The 20,675-nt window shown below is 54.1% G+C and overlaps 1 protein-coding gene across 3 annotated transcripts in view; it reads right to left on the bottom strand.

Annotated features, from left to right (window-relative positions):
• Nucleotides 1-20,675, bottom strand: part of MED15 (mediator complex subunit 15) — a 66,003-nt gene that overhangs the window by 3,021 nt on the left and 42,307 nt on the right. For 2 of the 3 annotated variants that reach the window (XM_012660876.1, XM_012660875.1), the window contains 8 exons: nt 15,696-15,934; nt 14,265-14,609; nt 12,876-13,004; nt 7,336-7,455; nt 1,639-1,775; nt 1,418-1,545; nt 1,071-1,205; nt 931-994 (listed from right to left, as the gene is read on the bottom strand). In XM_012660876.1, the coding sequence (XP_012516330.1) occupies nt 931-994; nt 1,071-1,205; nt 1,418-1,545; nt 1,639-1,775; nt 7,336-7,455; nt 12,876-13,004; nt 14,265-14,609; nt 15,696-15,934 (1,297 nt within the window). The remainder of the gene's footprint in view (nt 1-930; nt 995-1,070; nt 1,206-1,417; nt 1,546-1,638; nt 1,776-7,335; nt 7,456-12,875; nt 13,005-14,264; nt 14,610-15,695; nt 15,935-20,675) is intronic. The other variant, XM_012660878.1, reaches the window with a different exon arrangement.

The raw sequence follows: 20,675 nt of genomic DNA, 5'->3' as shown, positions 1-20,675 counted from the left end.
CTCTCAGGCTCGGATCCCAACCACTGCCCACCTGGCCTCCCCTGGGCCTCAGCCATCGGAAACCTCTGCAGGAACCCTAGCCAGTTGGCCAGCTGTCCCCAGACCCAGAGTCTAAGGCAAAGGAGATGCTCACCCCCAAGAGCTGCCTGTTCCTGGCTGGCAGAACAAAGGGACGGACAGGGGCCAGGTCTTGGCCAGGCTGGGAAGGCCAGTCTAGAATTCTAGGCCCGTCCCTGCCCTCCTTGGCCCTAAAATCTCAATGGAGAATCAATCCAAGAGGGCCTAGACGGCCGTGTGGCTCCCAAACTCCCAGTTGGCAGTGACTGGCACTCTACCCAGACAAGCAGAACAGGGAGACCCTTCCAGAAGGGGAGCACAGCCTGAGTCTAGGCGGGGAGATGAGGGAGGCAGTACAAAGGCCCACGCCCGTGCACAGCTCTGAGGTGCTGCCTGAGCGCTGGTGCCCGTAGCTGGCACGCCACCTTCCGCGTGCTTCTCACCAGCACTGCCCTTCATTTCCATGACCAGCACACGCGAGCTCCAAATGGGGTACATGAGACACGGCCGCCTGCCCAGTCACCGGCAAGCTGGGGCAGGACGGAAGGTCAGACTCAGGCCCAGCATGGCCAGCTGAGGTGAGGCTACTGCCAGCCAGGACCTGGCTGCTGGCTAGATAAGGCCTGGCTGTGGCAACTGCAGGTGGAAGCAGGAGGGCCACGCAGTGGCCTAGCGTAGGGCGAAGGCTGGGCGCTGGCCAAGGTGAAGTCCAGGCTGGAAGCTCCGGTGCACACACAGAAGTGGAGCTGCTTGGGTATCTTCGCTAAATCCACATCGTGACCAAGAGCCCATCACGGCTGGGCCAGCCACGCTCTTGGGGACTCTCTGTGGGTGCAGCACTGTCTTTCCCCAGGGCTCTGGGGCAAAGCTCACCGCTTAGAGGGGTCTGTCAGAATGTCCAGAAGGCTCTTCATCTTGCTCAGGTCCTTTTTTCTGTCTGGGACAGAAAAGGGGACACTAACATGCAGCCCTGGGGTGCCCGGCCCCTGCCCTGCCCCAGCCCACGGCCCCACCTTCATTCTTGTCTATCTTGTTGATCATGCGGCGCAGAGGCTCGATGTACTTGGACAGCTGCTTCAGCTTATCCAGGTACTGCTGCTCCTCGGCCTGGCTGGAACCGGCTGGACTCATGACGGAGCTGGGGTTCACTGCAGGACACAGCCGGGCCAGGCCGCGGCCCCAGACCCTCAGGCAAGGCCCTCAGCCTCGAGGGCCCCCGAGCCCGAGCGCCTGGTGTAGGCTGAGGCCTTGCGAAGGTGAGGGGCGACACTCAGCACCTCAGCCTGCCAGCCACGTTTGGGTCACATGATGGGGATCTGGGCCTTGGGCTGCGCCCACTCCCACCCCAAGCCCGACTTACCAGGGGTGTTTAAAGGTCCAGGTGAGGGGACACTGAAGTTCTGTGGGGTGCGCGCTGTTACTGGACTCTGGGAGGGCTGCGGTGAGGGGCTGGGCAGGAAGCTACTGGGGGACGGGGCAGGGCCGGAGCTGCAGCCAAGGCAAAGGACGCACGTCTGAGCTGGGGCCAGGCAGGGCCCCCCTGAGGGCTAGGCAGGGAGAGGCGCCCCTGGCCAGGCCTACCTGACGTTGGAGTTGGGCTGCGAGCCAGGCTGGCCGGGCTGCGGGGACGGCTGGGGGGGAGGGGGCATCGACTGCGGGGTCTGCACTTGCTGGCCCGGCGATGGCGAGGACAGCATGGGGAGGCTGCTCTGGCCGACCTGGAAGTGGAGGGGCTCAGCCGGCGTAATGCCACACACCCGCCCGCCTCCATGCCACCTGCCCAGTGCACATGCAGGCCCTTCCTCCCTCCAGCCTCCCCACACACCATCTTCTTCCAGATGCTGCCTGGACAGGCACATGCCTCCACCCAACACACAGCACACAGTGACCCGGCGGCTGGCAGGAGGGCCGGGGGGGCAGCCCTAGCTTCCAGTGGGGTAGGGGCATGAGGACAGGGGCTGCTGGGCGGAGACAGGCCATGGTGTGGGAGTGTGAGGGCAGCCTGGAGAGGCCAAGGCCTCAGCAGGCACTAGCCCAGCCTGCCTGCCACACCCTGACTGGCCTGTGACGCTCTCCCCTGCGGGTCAGTAAGGACCCTGCTCTGCTGACAGGTGGGACTGTCTTCCCGTACACTTCCACCAGCCCCACGGCCCCCAAGGCTGACTACACCAAGGACAAGCCCAACAGACCAGGCCATACCCAACCAGCTGCAGGGCTGGTCTCACGCTGTGTCCCATCGGGACCTGCTTAACTGGAGCGAGGTGGCCCAAGGAGCCACGTGCACACCCACGCTGGGCTCAGGGCCTGGTTTTACACACAGGTAGGTGTGAGCACCTTGAATCCGCAGAGGCCCCGTCCCTGTCTGCAGAATGGGCTGCCCTCTGCTCCCCAGGTGTCAGGCAGGGGATGACGCAATGGGGTCAACTGCACCACTGTACACACCAGGGACAGTGAACTCCAAGGGATGAAACCAGCACAAATCGCCCAAACGTCAAGGACAAGGATGTGTGAAACACCCACACTTTCCAGGGGAGAAGCACAAGGTGGCAGTTCTGGACAGGGAAGACAGCTGCTTGCTGGCCCAGGGTGCCTGGCCCCCCAAAAGGATCCTTAGCAGAGAGGACTGCCTCACTCAGTGCTGTGATGACAACATGAAGGCCTGGACCCTCACCAAACTGGGGCCACCCTGAAGGCCCCACTAGCTTCAGAGGTCCTCAAGGATCCACAGTGGCATCTCCCACACCCCAGTTGAGCCCCTGCACAGCCTGCTTCCCAGGAGCCCAGTCCACGCCCTCTCCCAGCCCCTGTACTGTCCAGTTCTGCAGACTGACCGCTGCCTGTCTGGAGCCACAGCTCATGCCGCCGCCGCCACGCGCCTCCGCCATAGCTGGGGGCTATGGGCTAGGCCTGTTCTTGGTTGCTGCTTTCTCAGCTCCTTGAACTGGGGACCAGGCCCAGATCCCATCAAGGAGACAGGACACTTGCCGTCTCCACCCCCACCTCATCAGGCAGGGGAGGGCACGGCTGTTCCCTCAGCACCACCTGGATCAAGCTCCTGAAGTGAAATGCCGTGTCCCTCCTGCCTGCTCCCACTGGGTGTGCCCAACAGGGCTGTTTGGGATGCTGGGCACAGGCTGCTTCCAGGGCCGCATGCTCTGGGGAGATGAGGGCACTGAGAGGCACAGGGCACTAGCCACAGCATGGCACTTCCAGCACAGCGGGGTCAGAGGCCGTATCCCAAAGCCGCTGGCCCAGTGGGATGTCCATGGGCTGTTCCCATCACTGTGACCAAAACACTCCCACCAGGGAGAGGAGGGGCAAGAGCATGGAGCTCAGGCCTTGGCTGCCAGGCCTGGTCTCTGCCACATGGAGTAAAATAGTGCAAGGCAATTTGTGCTGATGTCAGCAAGGCCTCTCACACTCCCTCCAGGGCAGGGCCCAGGCTGCCTGGCCCCCTAGCGGGCACACTGGCCTGTTCACAGGGGGCCTCCTCAGAGCCAGGCCCGGGCAGCCCGCCTGCCCTTCTGAACCCTAGGAAGTTCAGCATCCTGCTTTGGCCCCTGCAGTGGCTATGCTCACAGGGCCCTCAGGGTCCACCCAGCATGTGGGTCTCTCTCAGCTCTTCAGCTGCCCCAGGCCAAGGCAGCCGGTGGCCAGCAGAGCCCAGAGGACAGGAGGCTGGGGAGAGATTTCTAACAGGAGAAAAACCAAACAAGGGTGCCCTTTCATTTCCAAGTACAGGAAACTAGGCCCTCGACATCCCTTTGGTGTCAGTGTGGGCAGTCCAAATCCCAAATACCAAGTTGTCTCAGACACAACTGGGATGGGAGCAGCCTCCAAAGACTGAACTGGCCTAGCAAGGCAGCCAGCGAGGCCAGAAAGAACCTCCCACGGCGCCCAGAGCAGCAGCATCAGAAGGCAGGCAGACGCAAAGAGTGGGGAGGACAGGAGGCAGGAGGGCAGAAAGGAGCAGAAAGGCTGGTTGAGAGAGCTCATGCCATAGAGAAGCCTTGGACAAGGCTGATGGTTCTCCCAGCCGCATTCGGGGTGCCCTTGAAGGCACTTTCCAGAGAGCAGCAGAGCGTGGTCCCATCATGGTGCCGCCCACGTGTGCCCGCCGAGGCAGTGCTGGGACAGGGACCCAGGTAACCCCCTGGACCCCTGTGCTGGGTCCAACACAGAATCCTGCTTGGACGGGGCAGACTGGGTCTGTGAGGCGTCCCCATCATATGTAACACAAAGATGTAGCCACAGGACACTAGCACAGTGACAGGGCTGGGAGGGAAGCTGAGAACCAAGAAAGCTCATCTCAGGAAGAGCCCATGGACACTGATACCCCGACTTTCTACTCTGCCTGCTCCCTTGAACCCAATTTGTCGTCACAAGGGAGCAAAAGCGACAGGCAGCGTGAGCTCACCCCCTCTCTTTTCCTACAAGGGACTGGATTAGAAGGAAGCAGTACGTGTGGCCAGGTGAATGGCCATGGTGTGTGGGGCCACGGGTGCCTCTGTCCCCAGGGTCAGCGCCTGGCCAGGTGTACAGGAAGCTGGGGAGCCTGGTGTTCCAGGCCCGTCCTGGAGGGCTGGGGGAGGGAGGCTCCCGTGGGGAAGGCCGGCACCAGACAGAGCTGCAGAGACACTGCCCCGGCAGTGGGGAGACGTCCTCTCCGGGCTTTCTCTCCATGAGCTTTTCTCCCTAAGTATTTTCAGGGTCTCTTTCTGCTCAGCCAGCACGAATGAGCCTGCTTTTCTTGCCCAGTTCTGTGCCTGCCTTCCTCTTTCCAGAAATCCTGTGGCTTTACTCTACTGCTGGGACGAGCAGTATTTCCTAAATGCTGCTACATCTGTCCTCGCTGCCAGTGCTACCAGGTAGAACCCAGTGAGTAAACCTGTGAGCAGTTAGCTGGCATCTTCCTGAGATGGCTTCATCACTCGCCCCGTACAGTGCAGTGAGGATGAACCAGAATTCTCCATGACATTTATTTCAGGCACTAACTTTATTTTGGCTTTATCTTTTTTTCTCTCTCTCTTCCCTCCCCTCCATCTAACTTCCTTGCCTCTGGGGGCTGGGAGGTAAGACCTACTTGGTTGGCAAAACTCAGGACAGACTTGATGTGGAGGGGGCAGGAAGGCTGAGAGGGAGGGAGCAGTTTGGGGGTCAGTGAGAGGGAGGGAGGGGTGCCTGTGGGAAGTCCTGGTGGAAATGCCAGCAGCTGGGCATGGCGGGGAGTGGGAATCCCACACCAGTGTGGCAAGATAAGGCCCAGGACAGAGCCTGGCACTTTTGGGGGGCAGGGGAGCCCACCCAGGAGTGCAGTAGTCCCTGTAAATCAGGAGGAGGAGCACGGTCAGTTGTCAGCCCAGCAGGAAGAGGGGACTGGAGGGGTTTCCAGAAGAATCCTGCTGACAGGCCAAAGTGCAAGGGTTTCACCTGAGCCCTCGATCCTGAACATGGTGGCTCTCTGGGGCCCTCTCAGCCTATTAAGGGGTGAAACTATGACCTGTTGCAGGGAGAGCCAAAGAAATTCTGCACACAAAGAACTTAGCTTGCGGCCTGGCATGTATCACACACTCAAAATGTTGGGGACTTTTTGCTTTTATAAAAATCAGTCCTATTTGTTGCTGCTAAAGTCATTCCTCCACATACAACAGCCCAACCCGACTGAACCCAGTGGACACTGAGCCAGAGGCTGTGGAAAAGGAGAACAAGCAGTTCCTCTCACAGAGCTGGGCGCCAAAGGACTTGGGCAAGGAGACACTCACCTGCAGCCCCTGAGCAGCCTCTGGACCTTGGGAGCTGCACCCTGGCTCTGTCTACCCTGGCTTTTTGCCAGTAGATTCCAGCCCCTCTCTCCTCCCACAACCCAACAACTACCAAAAGGGAGGTCAATGCCAAAGAACTCAAGTTCTAGTGAGCAACAAACTGTGTAAACGGCCTATGTGGGGTGACCCTGGGGGTTGGAATGCAGGGAGGGCAAACACTGAGTATGTCACCAAGTGGCAACGCCTCAACCTCAGGAGGGCCCGGCCCTCTCTAAGCAGTGTGTGGCAGTGTGGCACAGGGCTGGGGCTGTCCCGACTACGCCTCTGCTTCCTCCTCCATAGAATAGGGCTGCATAAAGGCGCCACCATATAGGCCAGGGTGTGGACACGCGGCGATGGCAGTGCCTGCACACACACCCTCAGGGCAGGGCAGCAACTACTGTCTGCTAGGGTTAGAGATGGGTGTCCCCCATGACAGAACCTGAATTTTAAAGGTCTTTTAGTAAATTTGAAGTTTTCACAACAAACCCACTAAAATGGAAAGCCCATATAACTAGGGAACTTTAACATCATTTTATTTTGCAAATGTTAGAATGGTACCTGACACACAGAATGCACACAGAATGTGATAACTATTTGTTAAATAAATGAATACACCATGGAATAATTCCAAATTTCACACAATAACAGAAAGCCAGGAATTCATATCCCTTGAAAGCACAATGTACACAAATGTCCACGTCCACCTAGAGGGAAGGTATGTGTGGTAAACTCTCCACCCTACGCAACACACAGGCACGGCACGGCACGGCCCGGCCCGACACCACTTTCAGCCACGACGGCCACGTTCTGCAATCTGTGCTGTCCGGCACCACAGCGGTCACCAGCTTCCACATGGGAAATGAGCGCTTGAAATATAACTGGTGCAACAAAGGAGCTGGATTTTTGGTTTTATTTAATTTTAGTCAATTTAAATGCAGATAGCCACGCATGGCTAGTGGCTACACTGTTAGCACAGCCCTACAAAGCAAAACTATTTGCTTAGCTTCTGTTTTATTTTACCATGAAAATGACAGCAGCATAATTATTATTACTATTTTTTTTTAACAGAGACAAGGTCTTGCTCTGTCGCACAGGCTGGAGTGCAGTGGTATCATCATAGCTCACTGCAGCCTCCAACTCCTGGGCTCAAGCGATCCTCCCACCTCAGCCTCTCAAAGGGCTGGAATTACAGGCATCAGCCACCGTGACCAGCAGCATAAATATTTTAAATTAAAAAAAAAAAAAAAGAAAGAAACAAGAAAAAAATCCAGATATTTATCCATATCCCCTTGAGAAACACAAGCTGGCCTTGTGTTGGCCTCATTAAAAAAAAAAGGTGACATTTGGCCGGACACTCTGAAAGCCACCATGAGGGAAATCACTGACGACAACAGGTGTGCTTCACAAAGGCACTCAGAGGATGCCCCAAGCTCCCGGCCGTGCCCTGTGCACCTGTGCACTGCCCCTTGAATACCTGTGCAGTGGGCTGTCCGCCCACAGGGATGGAGCTCGACAGGACGGCGGACACAGCGGTGGTGGGCGGGAACCGGGCTCTTATGTGCATCCCACCTTGGGTCAAGGCTTCCGTGATCATCTTTGAGGACAGAGGGACAACAGACAAGGTGATCGCAACACAGAAACGCAGAGCATGGGCAGGTGGAGAGGGTGTGTGCAGCCTCCGTGTCAAGGGACGCCAGCGTGAGGGGCCCTGGAGCAGCTCGGGGCAGCCTGGGAGGGGAGGTTCGCCAACGTATTCAAGCCCACAGCACCGCCACGCCCGTGCAGCACTAGGAATCTGGAAGTCGCCAGGCATGCTGCTTCCAGACCTTTCTATTCTACTGGCCTCACTCCTTCATCGGTTGTCCTGAACAGACCTCTAACCTGCTGACAGACCAGAATCCTGCAGCCCACAGAAATGTCAGAGCCAGACCTGGAGGGTCAGGGGTGGTGTTTCTGGGAGACCAGCCTCCTGGGGACTCAAAAGAGTACGTCCCATCAAAGCTACAAGCACAGTGGCCAGTCACTGAGACAGAGGATGAGCTTGGGAAAGCCGCTCACAGCGTCCCTCCCTCTCAGCAGCACGCAGCCGCACATCTCCTAGAGCCAAGATCCCAAACCATCCTCATCTCCCCCAGGCCTCTCTGAGGCTGCTGGTCCTGGTATCTACCAAGGTGGTTTCCTTTCTTCTTTCTTTTTTTTCAGTTTTCATTCATAACTACAAAAAGGAGGGAAGGTGGGCAAGAGAAGTCTGGGACTCCATCTGGCAGGCCTCCTCCCAGCAAGGCAGGCTGTGCACTGTGGTTGGGCCCAGCCACCTGAGTCGGGGGATAGAGCCTTAGCCTGGTCCCTAGAGAGTAGGGCCTGCATGTTCTCAGAACATTTACAAACGAGAACTAACACAGCCAGGTTCAGAAAGGAAGAGGGACTGATCCACGGAAAAACAGAACTCATCCTGAGAGGCTGAGCCGGGCTTCAGCACATGCAGCGAGGTGCACCAGGGACGGGGCTCCAGCAGGAGAGTGGCTGCAGCAAGACCGTGGTCTCACACGCACGGCCGTGCTCACATCCATGGCCATGCTCACACCCACGGGCGCGTGCAGCAGACACGGCAAGCTAGGGGTGAGACAGCACAGGAGATGCCAGCCAGAACCTCACTCACTCCTGCAACCAGAGCAACAGATGTATTTCCTAGGGGAGGGCGTAAGGAAGCAATCCACATGGTGTCTGCCAAAACGTGGGCCCAGTCCTGAAGAGCCCACCACCCACCACCCTGCTGTCAGACACAAAGGGAGACATGGGTCAGGAGTGAGTGAGGGCTCAGAGTGTACTCCGGGGCCCAGGAGAGGAAGCACCCCCAGGAGGGCCCCTGCCTGCACCAAGGGAGGGGCTGAAAAGCAATGCTCCCCTGGGCCTAGCTCTTGGCAGAACTGGGGGGTGGCAGGTGGGGACAAGAGTCCATTTACAACCAGCCGCTTAACTCAGAGGAGCCCATCTGAGACCGCACTGGCGGCTGAATTGTGCTCCTTCAGGAGAGAAAAAGGCCTGGAAGTTAGTCAGGTGGTATGAGAAGTACAAACGTTTTTCCAGGAAAAAAAATAATAATAAGGAATGAAAAGCTTAAATCTAATCTGCTGCTGACTGGTTTCTGTATAACTGAGAACTCCTGATGAGGAAAGCTCAATTCCTTTTAAGCATAAATGCCAATGAAAACACCAGTCACGTTCACAGATTGGATGCGCCAGGTAGCCGCCAACCAGTACTGAGTCCTGTGAATGTATTTCACTGCCTCCCAACACAGGTCTACGCAGAAAGGAATTGAACCCCCTCCCCCAGGCCAGACCCTCCCTGTTGCACTCACGGTGCAGGGCCCAGAAGGAGACACGGTCCGCCAGGCCCACCAATGCTCTGCCAGAGAGCAGCCAAGAACCAGCATGCCACATGCATGTCCACGCCGCAAGTCTATCTTGGATGACAATTCTTTGTTTGGGTTTTGTTTTTTTTGAGACAGAGTCTCACTCTGTCACCCTGAATAGAGTGCCATTGCATCACTGTAGCTCACAGCAACCTCGAACTCCTGGGCCCAAGTGATCTGCTTTTTCTCACTCAGCCTCCAGAGTAGCAGGGACTACAGGCTCGCACCACAGTGCTAGCTAATTTTTCTATTTTTAGTAGAGACGGGGTCTCGCTCTTGCTCAGGCTGGTCTTGAACTCCTGAGCTCAAGTGATCATCCCACCTTGGCCTCCCAGAGTGCTAGGATTACAGGTGTGAGCCACCGAGCCCAGTGACAATTCTTTGTAACTTGTAAATTATAGTTAAGTTTTCATATACTAAAAGAAGGTCAAAAGACAAAAGCATGGAGACTGTTAGAACATAGAGACACACTCCGTGCTGGTTTTGTGGGGGAGAAAGAGAAGTCTGCTGTGTCCCAGTGAATTCCCTTGTGGGTGACATCGCCCTCCTTAGCTACACAAGTAACATCAGATAAAAGAGAACCAGGCATACACAGCACAGGGCCGAGTGATCTTTCTAGAATACTCAATCCCAGGCTCAGGGCCTGGCCACCTAAGAGGGGCACCTGTCTTAGGCTCTGAGAGGGCGGGCTTGAAAGATGAAGAACGGAGGGCTGCCCGCTTGGGCCCCCATCCCAGTGCTTCCTTTGTGGAACCAGAGGCCCATTCCGTTGGCATGTGGCAGTTCACATACACAGAGCTGCAACACGTGGTCACCACCGCATCCCGACATCAAAGCTATGAGCACCACACAGGGAGATCCAGTCTGCATTTTTGAGCTCCCGGTTAGACGACTGGCTGATAGGATTTGGGGGCCCTCAAAGTGACCCAGTGACTCATTTCTGAGAAGCTTTCAGGTACAATCTAGAATTCAGCCATGCATGAAGATATAGACCACTGGTAACAGCAAAAAATTGGAAATAACCTCAAGATCCAAGAACAAGATGGCAATTAACGATGGCAGGAGATATTCATAGAGGAATATCACACTGAAAATGATGTCGACCAGGCATCTTAATTCAGCACAGCATTTCGCTCTATGCTAATGTGGAAGATACTGCATATAAAACCCATGGACAGCGTGACCTCAACTAAGTGGGAACCAGAGAGGACACCGATCTGTCCCTCCCTCACTGCAGTGTTTCTCCTTTATTTCTCTCCACTTTCTATCTCCTACAGTTACCGCACATTTTTAAAAGTTTAGGGATCGCAGTACTATAGCCTCTCCTGGTCCACTGTGCCAACCAACGGTAGGCCAAACATGCCCCTCCGGAGGGCTTGTTGCACCTAAGCCACTTGGCCACATCCCAGGGACCCTGCTCTTGCTACAACAGTGCAACGAGGTCAGCCAACCAGCCCCCACAAAACCGCACTGTCTGCAGGAAGCAAGAGCACGTGCCGAGAAAGAAGACCAGCAGAACACGAGGCACCAAAAGTGGAGGTGCTGCAGCTGGACGGAGAAGCTCATCTCAGACGCGCCCCACACTCAAGGCTTCAAGAACCACAAGGCTCTTCTGCCGCCAGCCCTTGGGAAGCCCACCACTCAGCAAACACGGAGCTGCAGGGCCAGCGGACAACGCTCCTTCAAACGCCAATCCTGCCCTGCAATCAGCTGCAGCGCAAGCATGCCCCAGCTTCCAGAGAATCCTGCAGCCTTTCCTGAGTCCCCACCTGAAAAGAAAAGTCTGGGGCCCACCTTCGCTCTGCTTGCCATGAACGAACGCTCTGTACTCCACCGGGATGGACAGAATGTTAATTCTGGAGGTGGCTGCCCGTGGCCACACTCCCACGCCAACTAGATGGGGACCTCCACCCAGAGCAAGGGGTGGAGGAAGCGCTGGGAAGCGCACAGGCTCGGCACGCGGAACCAAGTGCACAGCTGGGCTCCTGCTTCTGGAAGGTGATGAGATACCAGTGAAGCTAAGGCATACAGATTCCTTGCTCTAGAAGCCTGCGAACAAATCAGCCGATCAGGCCCTCACCGCGTAGACACATCAACTATTCTATGGCCGCTCGCTTTCCAAACACCAAGAAATGGGATCAAAAGGAAAGTTCTCACTTTGCTGCTAGGCCAAACCTGAGGTACAGAGGTTACCACAAAGTATGGTCCCGGGATTGGGGAGGGAAGGTCACAAAGAGGCAACGGCAGCAGCTTCCACTAGCTGGGCAGTCACCATGTGCCGCCACTGAACAGCTCTGAACACATGCCATGTGTTTCCTCTGCACAAGAGACCAAGAGGAGGGCCGCCCGCCCAGAAGGCCCAAGGACATGCCAAGACACACAGGACGGTAGCAGGGACAGACTCCAATCTCATCACACAGGGTGGTCGGCCTCCCACAGCCACAAACGTGAGGTCTGTGGTGTGTTTGGCACAGGCCACATCTGACCAAGTGGGTGACATGAGACCCTGGGGCCCAGGTTGCTTGGTGCTCTGACAAGGGAGGCTGCTAGGTCAGCCCAGTTCTGCCAAACACCTCAGATTCCCTCTGTTGGCATGTTTCTCCCCAAGCAGCTTCCCAGGGACTTAAGTGAGGCTGAGGGACCAGGAAGGACGTTACTGAGCACACACCCCTCAATCGCAAAATGACGCCTGACAAGAGTGGCTGTGCACCCAGACGTCACGCTCAATAGGCTCCAGTAAACCAGCAGGGCAGGAGCACCGATGACCTCACGAGGGCAGCAAAGCGCCGCCAGGGTGCCAGCTGTGGGCTGGGACCCAGCCACAGTCTCAATACATCAACCACCACGTTCTTACTCTTTCTAAACCCAGTGCCCCCGAGCCAGGACTAGCAGTGTTACCACCACGCGTGGGAGACAGGAAAAATCGAGGCCCCAGACCAGACGTCTCCCCGCCTCGTCCCCTGCACAAGGGTGAGGTGGGTGTATCAGAGAAGTCTTCAGTACCCTAGATGTCCAATACCCAGATACTAGGAAAAGTGAGCCGTCCTGTGTCCCACCGACGCCCTGTATCCCACTGACGCCCGACACACACAGCATGAGCATGGCAGGCTCAGTGACATGGGAGCACCACACTTCTCACCACACGGTGCCGAAGTCCCTGAGTGTGAGTGAGCACCAGGACACCTCCTCCCACACTCCTGCCCAGACCTCTTCCCAGTTTCTAAAGAGCTGCCTTTCACCCAGCCAGCTCTGTACTCAGATGCTCAAATGGAAGCTAAGGTGAGGACGAAAGTGTGGCACTTTCCTCCCCATGCGCATTCTCAAGGACACTCAGAGTGGTAGGGAGGAGGGATAATGAAGGTCGCTTGAGGAAAGGTAGGAATGACATGCACTGCACAGCTGGTAGAGTCCCAGACACGACTGAGCAGACCTGGGCACCCCAAGGACCCCAGGGAGTCTGAGGAGTGCGAGAGAGAGAGAGGAGCCCTGTGCTTCACCAACTCGGCCCCTAATCCGAACAGGACACTCGTTGTAGCGCTCCACGCCCAGGTGGACACAAACCTGCTGGTGACCACAGAAGCCCTGGCTCCCCAGGCCCTCACCTGGACTCCAGGAGCCGCCATCTGGGTAGTCTGAGCTGTTTGCACAGCCGTCTGTGGCTGCACCTGTGGCTGCACCTGCTGCACCTGGGGCTGCACCTGCGGCTGCTGCACCACCATCGGAGCTCGGACCTTGCGGGATGAGGAGAGAATGTGGTTTGGAGCCACCTGGGGCAGAGAGCACCCACTACCTCTGTGGGAGCTTTGGAAATGGAGCTCTTCTTGAGATGGGGATGGATTTTTATGACTTCACACAGTATGACAGTACCTCAATGGCTGTCCCTCACCCTAGAAGCTCATCAGAAATGTCCCACATCCACCTGGCTCTGAGTTGGCACTGCTGAGCCCCACCTCCCCCAACTTCAGCAAGAGACAGGGCGGCCCTCCTACTGGGATGTCTCCACACACCCCTCACCACCAGTTATCACAAGCAAAGAGATGACTTCCAACGCCGAGCACACTCATCCTCTGAGCCACCAGAACCCCACTCAGCCCTGACTCCTTGAAGGCAACCAGGCTGGCCGGCACAGGCGTGGCTAGAAAGGCGAAGTTGGGCAACAGAGCCAGGGAGGAGAAGCAGGCAACTGAGGGATCACTGGGTGGAGACGCCTCCAGAGGACTAGCCAGGCACTGTGCTGGCTCCCAGGTGAGTGGCTGTATCTGTTCCTCACAACCCTCCCAGATGTCTGCCTGCCTCTGTGGGGCCTCCTGTTCACTCCGACCCTAGGCTCAGAAGTGGCCCCTGGCCCCATTCCACTCAGTTAATCAAAAATACAAAAGGCCACAAAAACTAAGTGAGCCAAAAAGATGTCCATATGGCCCTTTGACGCAGCTACGTCTGTCTTAGTGGCAAGACCCTGTCTGCTGTTTCAATGTCATTGATTGGATTTGCCTTGTGCAGAGACACACAATGAGACTAAAAGTAACAGTATTTTATAGTAATACTCCCCTCAAAAACGTGGTAATGACAGAGTTAAAAAATCTTTGCTCAGAACGTAACTCCGAGCAGGTGGCAAACCACGATGGACACCCAGTGGAGCCAGTGCATCTTCCACATGGTGAGAATGCGTGAAGCGTCCACTGACCTAGTCACCCATGACCTCACAGTGTCCACGGACACTGCTGGAATCAGCTGCACTGCTCGGAAGCCACACCTGCTGTCCAGGAGGCAGCGGCATCCCATGGCGGGCACAGAAACAGCTCTTGGAACGCACACTCCCTTGCTGAGCTGTGCCACAGGTCGGCGGGGCCAGCTGAGTCCCGGTGCTTGAAGAACAGGACATGCTGTCTACAGCCAAAGAGCCTCAGAAACCACTGCTGACAGAACTGCTGGCTGCACACGACACTATGAGAAGAGCCACATGCGCCCCACTGTGGGCCACAAGTACTCACAAATTTCAGCTGTTGTTGGGGTTGGGCATACAACATCTGTCCAGGGAGGGCTTGAGCCTGTGACACCAATGGCTGGGTCTGTGACTGCGGTGGGAGCTGCGACGGTTGGTTCTGAGCAACTGGAGGCTGCTGGGGCTGTGGTGGCGGCTGGTGGTGCTGTGGGTGATGCATCTGCTGCAGTTGCTGGGGCAGCGCCTGGGAAGGGGGAGGCTGCGGCTGCTGCATTGGTGGCTGCTGCATTGGCGGCTGGGGCTGCAAAGCCTGCTGCTGCTGCTGCTGCTGCTGCTGCTGCTGCTGAAGCTGCAGCTGTGCCATCCGCTGCAGCTGCTGCTGTTGCTGTTGTATCTAGGGACAAAACAGATGGCACTCAGTTCCCATCCCTCAGCCTCCGGGCACCAGCCGTGGCCCTAGGAGGTAAGGTGGGCATTGGCACAGACTTCAGGGAGGCCTTCCTGGGCTGACCTCTCACATGGGGAGGTGGCAGCTCCCACAGCAGGCTCTGGGCCCCCAGGCCAACGCTGGCTACCTCCCTGACACTGAGGACACACCAAGTGTGTGCATGTGCTCTGGCCACCAGAGACTGGTCTGTCCCCTAGGATGGTTCAAGGAAGCATCTAGAAGGTTTAGTAAGAGGTGATAACGAACATGTGTAGGCCCACAGAAGACCAAATACAGCTCAGCAACGGCAAGCTCTGAAGCCTCTCCACAGGCACTCGTGTTATCCCTACGGTGGTCAATAGCGGGAGCCTCATAATGATGGCCCAGGTTTGCTCGTCAGACAGGGGAGGGAAGAGGGAGAGGATGCACAGCCAGCCCTGGGAGCAGAGCCTCCAAGATCCAGGGGGCCAGCGAGCAGGGCCGGGACGGGTGAGAACATGGAATGGGCTCCCAGGGCTCTCCTCCCTCAACCACGACCTGCTGTGAGGGCGGATACTTAACACATCTGGACTCTAACTGTGACCCATGGCACAGCAAAAGAGCTTCTGATAAGAGGGCTTCTAACATGACAGTTCCACTGCCCCACAGAACACAGTGGAGGTCAATTAACACAGCCCAGACACTAACACAGGGGGCAAACAGGAGGCGCACATGTCCTCGAAAGAAACGTGCCCTCAGGGCAGCTCAAGCATTCCCAGGTCTCAGAGTGTTCGTCTCACTTCTTGCCTTAGTTAGCTCTCACTGAACTTTGCACAGCCCTGCAGCACACAGTGGGCCCGCAGCCAGGCACCCCGAGCCTGATTGAGGAGCCTCCTACTGTGATCGCAGCGCCCCCCTCACAAGTCAGAAGCCCACGGAGGAGGGCAGGCAGTACATGTGTCAGGACGACCCTCGGCTGCCTCTGGGCCCCTGCACCTGGCATTGTGGGTGACTCCTGCCCAGGGCTCGAGGACTATAGGGGGAGGCTGAGAGTGCGAACTGGGGGCCTGGTACCTGTTGCTGGTTTTGATGATGCAGTTTAATTAGATGCTGCTGCTGTTGCTGCTGCTGCTGGAGCTGCTGCTGCTGCTGCTGCACGACTGCCTGGAACTGCTGCTGCATGGCACTCTGCTGAGCCTGAAACTGCTGCTGCTGCTGCTGCTGCTGCAGCGCCGCCTGCTGCTGCTGGAACTGCTGCTGCTGCTGCTGCTGTTGCTGCTGCTGGAGCGCCACCTGCTGCAGCTGCAGCTGGGCTGGAGGGCAGACCCAGAGTTAGGCCCACGGCACCCCATAAACCCTACACACCCCACGGAGGCCTGGCTCCCTAAGACTCCACAGGGCTACACGGCAAGGGAAGCAACAAAGGCCCTACTGCCACCGCTGCTGTGTAGACAGGAAGGGTGTTCAGGCAGGGCCCACCGTCCAGGCTGCTGCTAGGATCTCAACACTCCATGTACTAGAGAGAAAGATGAATGGGAGGTGGCATTTGTGTTGATTATGGAACTTACTATTATGAATTACTCTAGGATAATCAATGAGAAAAGAAAAGGGCCAACTAAGTCTTTTGGACAGATAAAAAGCCCAGACTTTGGCAACCACTAATCTACTTTCCATCTCTCCGGATTTGCCTCTCTTCTGGACGTTTCACATAAAAGGCAACAGACAATATGTGCTCTTTTGTGACCAGCTTCTTCCACTTAGCATATTTATGAAGTTCACCAATGTTGTGGCACATCTCAGCTCTGTCTGTATTATTTTTTATTGTCAAATAATATTCTACTCCATGGACTTCCCATATTTCATTTATCCATTCATCAGCTGATGGACATTTGGGTTGTTTCTGCTTTCTGGCTGTTACGAACAGTGCCGACATGAGCAATCACAAGATTTTGTGTGGTAAGGTTTCTTTTGTTGTGAACATGAAAATGTTCTAAAACTGATAGCGGTGATGGCTGCACGGCTCTGTGAATTACACTACAAACCACTGAGTGGTAACTTCGAATGGGTGAATTGTATGCTAATGAGGACTATATCACAATAAAGCTGTCATTAAAAAAAAAAACACAGAGATTCTTTGTACACTTCGACCACTTTCTTCCATGGTGAGATTTTGTAAAATTATAACGTATCACAACCAGGATGTGTGGGGTGTACCAGGTTCTACACAACCTTATCACCTGGGTGGGCTCAGCCACCACCACAGTCAAGACACTGAACAGTCCCCATACCACTAGGGTCCCTGGTGCTGCCACCCCAACCCACAGCCCCAGCAACCACTTGTGGCGTCTTCCATTTCTACAACTTTGTCATTTCAAAGTTATCTATAAGGGTTCAAAACGGTATATATAAATGGAACCATACGGTATGAACCCTTTTGGAACTGGCTTATTACGTCCAGCGTAATTCTCTACAGATTGCCAGGTTGCAGCTGTATCAGTAGTTCCCTCCTTGCATTGCCAAACAGTACCCCATGGGCACCTCACGGCGCATTTAGGCTCACGTGAAGGACATCGGGGGTGACTGCAGATTTGGGCGGTTACGGATAAGGCTGTGCATAGGTGTTCACGGCCAGTTCTCAGCGTCTGGGATAAACGCCCAAGAGTGTGACTGCTGAGCCGCGTGCTTCGTTTTTAGGCGGCTGCACCACTTCAATTCCCAGCAGCACCGCAGTGATCCAGTTTCTCCGTCACCAGCGCCTGACGTTGTCACTACTTATTTTAGCTATTCTCTTAGTTGTAAGAATTTTTAAATTTATTTTGTTACAGAATTCTAACTCTGTGTGACATTCAGAAAATGTGTGTGACAATAATACTTTGAAACTGAAATCTGAGGCTTACTTTATGATTTATTTTTATAAATATATTAGCTTTATCATGTGCTTAGATTAAGTTGTTCATTACATTGTTTAAATCTTCTGTAAATGTATCATTTTGTCTGCTTACCTATTAAACACCAGGAAAAGTAACATCTTTGTTCATCTTTTATTTTCAAATCTTTCTGCATGTTATATTGTAGGTGTGTTTCCTGTTAGGATAATATAGCTGTACTATTTCCTTTCATTTCCATTTAATCTTACATTTCCTGTCTTCTAGCATATTTTTCAACTTAATTCTATTTGTCTTCCCTTTTCTAAGCTTCTTGTTGAATTGCATTTTTGTCAGATGGCTGAACTAAAGTTCAGATATTTTTCGATTTTTGTTTGTTGGCTTATTTTTTCCTTATTCTACTTTCTCCTACTGATTTGAAACTTATAAATTATTTCTACTGTTTTAGCAATTACTTTTCAATTTTATCATGCATATTTAACTTAAAGCATAAAGCTTATCAATATTTTAGCATCTTTCCCTAATTGAGTAATCATTTTTCAAAGTAGGATTTACATGCTCGTGACAGGCCTGGTGTTCATGACTTCCACTTATTCCATGTCCTGTTATCTTCTTAACCCTTCAGAGCACACACCATATTAAGATGCCAAGACAGACTGTGGCTAGGAATACAACCTCCGAGCCAGGCTGCCAGGACTCAAATCCCAACTCTGTCACTGTTCGCTGCCTCAGTTTCTTCTCTGTTAGAAAAAAGACAGTCAGAGTATCCACCCCACACACTGGACTAAGAATTAAATAATCTATCATAAATAAAACACTCAAAATAGTGCTTGGAATGTGGCAAGTCTGTATGGAGGTTAGCTTGAGCGTATTATTTTACAGAAGTGATTTTTGTTCACACCAAGGATTCTCAATCTTGTCACTGCTGACATTTTGATGCAGATGATTCTATGTTCTGGGGTGCCTTCCTATACAGACAGCCAGGAGCACCTCTGGCCTCTGATCACTAGGTGTCAGCAGCACCCCCACCATTGTGACATCCAAAAACGTCTTCAGATATTGTCCAATGTCTCCCGTGGAGCAAAATCACAGTAGCAGAGAATCGGCAGTTTAGGCTGACACACATTTACTACCATCTATGCTCAATGTTTCTTCTCCCATTTTACACCTTGCATCATAAAAGGATGACCCAAGAGAGAAGAGGAAAGGGTAAGCAAATAAAAGGATACGTCCTTTAGAAAACCTTTTAGCGAAGGTCTCTTAGGCTTGGTTTATCTAAAAATGTCTTGCTTCTCCACGTCCTTGAAAGAGTCTTGCTGGCACACAACTACAGTTGGCAGCTCTACTCTCAGCACTTTAACAATATTCTAGTATCCTTCTGACTCCATTGCTGAGTCTATATACTGTTCCTTTCCAGCAACTGGCCGTTTCTAAGATATGCTTCTGGCCTCTGCTGTTCTGTAGTCCCATGGCAGTCGGTTAAGATGTGGATGCCTTTTACTTAACTTGCTTGGGGCTGGCTGGCCTTTGCCAGCCATCGAGCCCTCACATACTGTTTTCTTCCGTTCTATACATTTGGTCCTTTCAGGGCTTTGATTAGATGCTGACAGACTTTCTGATCTTATCTTCCACATTTCTTACCCTTGTTTTCCCATTTCAATGTCCTCTTCTCTACGCCACATTCTAGATAATTTCTTCAAACTTAGCTTCGAGTTTACAATTCTTCAGCTATATCTAATCTGCTGTTTACTCATCCACACTTTCTTCTTTCAATAAGTATACTTCTCACTTTCACAGGTTCCATTTCAAATCTGCTTGATTACTTATGATAGTGCTTTTTCATTTGAAATGCTGTCCTTCATCTCTTTATGCATGTTGAGCCTAAAGCCAGGATCCAACAGCTCCCACACGTGTGGTCCCTGAGCGTGTCTCCATCGGTTCATTGTCTCTGTTCCCTTCACGTGTCTCTCCTCCTTGTGTGCCTGGTGACTCTGGATTGTGTGCTTACTGCTCGCCCTTAATCTGTGCAATCTCACAGGCCTAGACCAGGGATATGTTCCTGTAATCTGCATCTGTTTCTGGGGGAGCAGGGGTGCTGCAGGCCCCAGCACGAATCCTGGCTGGACGGTGGAATCCCAGGCTCGCCTTCTACCATCTCGCAGCAAGCCGAGGCTCAGCAGGGCGAAGAGCTCCCCCACCTTCTGCAGGCCAGCAATCCAAAGTGCACCCCTCCAGGACCTGGTTATCCAGGAGCACCCTGTCTGTCACACAGCTGGCAGTGGGAATTATTTTTAAAGTCGCTTTCACATTCGTGTGATATAAAATTCACTGAGGAACAAGAATACACAGAGAAAAGCCAGCCTCATCCCAATGCTGTACCATAGCCCCCAGCCACATGGACAGTCAGCAGTTTCAGCCTTTTCTGACCAACCCAGGTCCCCTGGAGACTATCACAGTACCCCTGACAAAACCTCTGACTGGCCGGGCGCGGTGGCTCACGCCTGTAATCCTAGCTCTCTGGGAGGCCGAGGCGGGCGGATTGTCTGAGCTCAGGAGTTTGAAACCAGCCTGAGCAAGAGCGAGACCCCGTCTCTACTAAAAATAGAAAGAAATTAATTGGACAACTAAAAATATATATAGAAAAAACTAGCCGGGCATGGTGGCGCATGCCTGTAGTCCCAGCTACTCGGGAGGCTGAGGCAGGAGGATCGCTTGAGCCCAGGAGTTTGAGGTTGCTGTGAGCTAGGATGATGCCACGGCACTCACTCCAGCCCAGGCAACAGAGTGAGACTCTGTCTCAAAAAAAAAAAAAAACCTCTGACCGAGGCTCTGCCCTCTTGGTGGCACTGGATGAAGACCTGAAGGGGACTTAATCAAGCAGTCCTGTTTGAAAAAGGTGTCAGGAAGGGACAGCAAATGCCCACTGGGCAACACCACCTATTTTAGGGTTACCAGGGGGCCAGGGGGCCAGGGTAGGGAGGAAGGGTCCTAACAGGGGTAGCAGCAGGATGCAGAAGCCGAGAACCCACTTCAACTTTCACCTAACGTCACGCAGTAGACCAGGCCCCTGGGAACCTGAAAACAGGATGTGGGCCAAGGTCACACTGGGGAGGGTGTGGGCAGGATACCACAGCTTCACCACCGAGCTTCTGACAAAGAATTGCTTCAA

This window comes from Propithecus coquereli, unplaced genomic scaffold (assembly GCF_000956105.1).
Source record: "Propithecus coquereli isolate 6110/MARCELLA unplaced genomic scaffold, Pcoq_1.0 Scaffold686, whole genome shotgun sequence".
Lineage (NCBI taxonomy): Eukaryota > Metazoa > Chordata > Mammalia > Primates > Indriidae > Propithecus > Propithecus coquereli.
Note: the sequence above shows the minus strand (reverse complement) of the source record. Positions and strands in the feature narration are given on the sequence as shown.